Source organism: Balaenoptera physalus (assembly GCF_965194825.1).
Source record: "Balaenoptera physalus genome assembly, chromosome: 7".
Classification (NCBI taxonomy): domain Eukaryota; kingdom Metazoa; phylum Chordata; class Mammalia; order Artiodactyla; family Balaenopteridae; genus Balaenoptera; species Balaenoptera physalus.
In genome coordinates, this window is record NC_138886.1 from 69,523,972 (window position 1) to 69,528,624 (window position 4,653).

A 4,653-nucleotide genomic window follows, 5' to 3' on the forward strand; every position below is an offset into this window, starting at 1 on the left:
TTTCACAAAAAAATAAACTAAGAAATATAGAAGGTCAAATCGTTTAACTAAGATCAATGGTGGAGCTGCGATTCAAAACACAGCTTGTCTGACACCAGAGTGCATACTCCTAATTATTTGATTACTTTACTACCTACCTACCTACATACTCATCAACAAATAAGTGATTCCTCAAAAATCATGCAGGTATATAAACCATGGATACCCCACTTCTTTTTTCTCTCACATACAAAGTATACAAACATCGTAACTGAGAAGAACCATACGAATCAACAATCTAAGCTTCCCAATCCATCTTAATAGCACTGAATTTTATTTTTATATAAAACCTGAATCTAACTTAATTATGGAAAAGTTTCTTTAAAAAGCTCTTCCTTTTAATCGTAACTAACCTGTACCAAGGCAAGATATTTTCTTTACAGACATACCAAGTAAATAACCTTTTTTCCCTGGTCCTTCCCAATTCTTCACACTCGTCCAATTTCTTTTTGTGTCCTTCTTCTGTTTCCAAAGTCCATGATCTCTGCCTGCTAGGTCTAAAATTACCCTCTACCCCGCCCTCCACGAATGAACATAAATCTGGCTCATATTCAAATAATGAAGCTGTAAAGGTCCTTCGACAGATCAGGTCATCTGATCCTACTTACTCAGATGCAGACACACTCACCACCAGGACAATGTGAATGGTGCCCCCTGAAGGTGGGCCTGTCCCAAGCTATCCAATCAGTTCCTTGCCAAGGGAGACTATGGGGTGCTTAGTTCTCTCCATTACAATTGCTTCCTGCTCCTTTGGTCTTAACCACAGTAGGGACACCAAGTAGGAGAAAGGCCAAACACAGGCTACCTTTACCACTGGAGAAAGGGAATTTCAGCCCTCCTCTATCTTCCTTCGTTCACAGAAAGTCTTTTGGGCGCTGGATTACTTGGAACCACTTCTGTCAACTCTCTTCTGTTCTACCACCTATATTTAGAAGATTAAACCAAAGCAGCAACAATAAAAGCATTACTCCCAGAAAACTAATAAGGAAAGTACAGTTGTTGGGTTTTATACCCAAATAATACCCAAAAGTCGTTAGAGGCTTTCTCAGTAATGATATGCAAACCACATTACAAAAACTCCTGTTATGGTCACTGGATAGGTGGCTCTGACACGTCATGAATCATCTTGAAAATTTGCTACCTACTGTATGGAATTACAATTCTCACTCTTCATTCCAGAAGATTTTGCAAGGTATTGCTTTGGATAAACCTATCAAGTTGAACATGATGTTTAGGAAAAGTCATACCTTATAAATCATATAGAAAAGGGAGGGAGCAAGAGGCAAACAAAAATAAGAATACACAGAATTAGCTAAAGAGGAAGATCACCTGTGATAATTTCCTGTAGAAAGTGCATTCAATAGTGCTTTATGAATGCTATTTGGTCTTCTCACAAATCAGCAAACATTCAAGAAAGGTGTCTTTCAAAATTTTGATGATGACCTACTGTAAGAAATACACACAGCTTCTGAAATAAAACTTTCACAAACCATTACTTACCCATACTAGTTGCAATGTATTCTGATTTTCTTTTTTAACACTGGTGATGACATGCTAAATTGATTTCATGGCTCACTAGTAAATCACAAACCACAATTTGAAAACCTCTGTTCTAGAAGAACTGCAACACGGCAGAATATGGAGAAACAAAGTTGCTAAACTTGACAATCTTGATAGACTAGTCACGCCCCAATAGCATCAATGAACATTTCAGAGTGATCTGAAATAAAAAGTCAAACATACGAAAAAAGTTCCAAGGAACATCTAGATTAAGAGCAAGTTGTGAATTAAGAGGAGGGGTACAAAGCAAAGAAGAAAAAATAAATGCTTGAGATATTAGGACAAACCCATTAGGCTTTCATCTCCATTTCACAAACTATCACTCTAAGGCCTATACCAAACACTGGAACGAATTACTCCATCTCCAGTACTTTATATGCTACTCTGCCTCTAATCTGATTTAAAATTTTGAGATTAGCTATAGAGAGTAGAGGGGGGGGGAAAGGAGGTGGTCTCTGGATGACTAGGGATCGGTACTGATGCCATGTCCTAATCCTGGCTGCCTTTCTACCCATAATGGGGCAAATGGAGAAGAGAGAATCTGTTAAGGCCTCCTAGCCTTTGCCAGCATTTGAATTAGGAACTTTTGTGGAGCCTCCCTATGGGAAAGAAAGAGAAGTATTCTAAAATGGCCAGCAATTTTTAGCCAGACATCTTCCTTGACTGTTGTCTAGAAATACTGACAACTGAAATTAAAGAGATTACTGGGACCGATCATGACTGATAAGTAAGAGTAGAAGGCCAAAGCTAGAGAAAAAAGGGAAGTGAGGAGGAGATAACGTCATTGTAAATAATGTTCATTCTCCAGAAATAGAATGGAATACTTGAATTACTAACAGTTCTGTCACTGGAAGTGTAGGATTTCTTACTTTGGTAGGAGGTTAGAATAGGTAACCTGAAATTCCCTTCCAACTCTGAGAAATAGTAATTATAAGTTTAAATCTCGGGATTTCCCTGGTGGCATAGTGGTTAAGAATCCGCCTGCCAATGCAGGGGACATGGGTTTGAGCCCCGGTCCGGGAAGATCCCACATGTCGCGGAGCAACTAAACCCGTGCGCCACAACTACCGAGCCTGAGCTCTAGAGCCCGTGTGCCACAACTACTGAAGCCCATGCGCCTAGAGCCCGTGCTCTGCACCAAGAGAAGCCACCACAATGAGAAGCCCGCACACTGCAATGAAGAGTAGCCCCCGCTCGTTGCAACTATAGAAAGCCCGCACACGGCAACGAAGACCCAATGCAGGCCAAAAAAAAAGTTTAAATCTCAACATCGAATAATATTTTGAGGGATTATCAGATGGCCAAATGTTCTTTTAGGAACCCACAAAAGATAATCCTACCCATTAGCAAACCTTGTAATGAAGATATATACCCTGTCCCTTCCAAATCAGTGGTTATACAATAGGGGAAAAAATTAAATATTTCATTTTCAAAATCCCACTACCTGGTTTCATGACACATATAAACATCAAAATGTATCAAATCACACATTTTAAATACACAGTATATTGTTATATCAATTTTGCCTTGACAAAAGTATTAAAAAATACTACCACCAGTTTTCAATCTATGTAAACAAATTACTTCATTACACTGATCAAAAAGATCAACACTGGGGCTTCCCTGGTGGCGCAGTGGTTGAGAATCTGCTTGCCGATGCCGCAGAGCAACTGGGCCCGTGAGCCACAACTGCTGAGCCTGCGCGTCTGGAGCCTGTGCTCCGCGACAAGAGAGGCCGCGATAGTGAGAGGTCCGCGCACCGCGATGAAGAGTGGCCCCCGCTTGCCGCAACTAGAGAAAGCCCTCGCACAGAAACGAAGACCCAACACAGCCAAAAATAAACAAAATAAATAATAAATAAAATTTAAAAAAAATAAAAATAGAAAATAAAGTGCATGAAAATTGTTTAAAAAAAAAAAAGATCAACATTGTAGCTATACCCTAATATTTTCTGTTTCTTTTTAAAATTTATTTTCTGGTGTATTCTACTTTCATTGCATTCTTCTCACTTTCCTAAACCAGCAGTCACTGGAAAGCATAGTAACTAAGCTCTGATGAGCATCTCGGTTTTTCTGCTGCTATTCAAATGACCCATTATTATACTCCGGGACATATCTTTCCTTTAACAACTTAAATCATAGCCTACAAGTCTGCAGATTCCTTAATGATTTCATTTCCTTCTTTCCATTAGTTAAGGAAATTCATTTCTAGGCCATGTCTCCTTCCATGCTACCATTTTCTGGCGCAACTGTCATTCTCCTTCCTCTGTCTTTATGCTGAAGCTATCGGAAATAAAATTGGAAAACTAATAAGGGAAAGGAGGAAAACCAGCCAGACTACTCACATCAGATTTAGAGGACATATTCTCCTCCACGTCGGAATCATTGGGATCCACGATATCATCAAATGGCGGTAAAGTTGATTTCTTCTTCTCTGACGTCTCACTTTCAATTTTGACCTTTCCCATCTTGCCATGAGATTTATCTTTTATCTGTTTTTTATCAGCAGAACAAGTGAGTATCAGCGGTGGCGCGTTAGAAAAACTTTTAAATAAAGCCTCCGAGCTACTCTTTTTCCTTTTTTTGGCTGAGAGTTCTTCGGAATCTGAAACGGGGGGTCTTTTACTAGGAGGCTTCTTCTCTTGCTGTCCACTGGTGATCGTGAGTAAGTTACTATCTGGTTTTGGCTCTTTCGACATGGGTTTCGGTTCCTTGAAGGCCATCTTAGGAACGATTTTTTCTTCTTTCAGTGGTTTATTTTCTTTGGGTTTCTTAGAGGATTCTTTGGAAGATTTGTTGTGATCCCTGGAAGGTTCTTTGAAGGCACTTTTATGTTCTCTGGAGTCTTTAGAAGGTTTTTCCTTGTGCTCCTTCGTTAACTTGTGAGGCTTGGAGAAACTGCTGCTGCTGCTACTGCTGCTGCTGCTGCTGCTGCTGCTGCTGCTACTGCTGCTGCTGCTGCTGCTGCTGCTGCTGCTGCTGCTGCTGCTGCTGCTACAACTGCTGCTGCTGCTGCTGCTGCTGGGGTGGGTACTTCTGTTGGGGTCCTGCAGAA

General features: G+C 40.4%; 1 protein-coding gene across 3 annotated transcripts in view; it reads right to left on the reverse strand.

Moving 5' to 3' along the window:
* Nucleotides 1-4,653, reverse strand: part of MLLT3 (MLLT3 super elongation complex subunit) — a 252,074-nt gene that overhangs the window by 60,881 nt on the left and 186,540 nt on the right. For all 3 annotated transcript variants that reach the window (XM_082468037.1, XM_082468039.1, XM_082468038.1), the window contains exon 5: nucleotides 3,944-4,645. In XM_082468037.1, coding sequence (XP_082324163.1) covers nucleotides 3,944-4,645 — 702 coding nt within the window. The remainder of the gene's footprint in view (nucleotides 1-3,943; nucleotides 4,646-4,653) is intronic.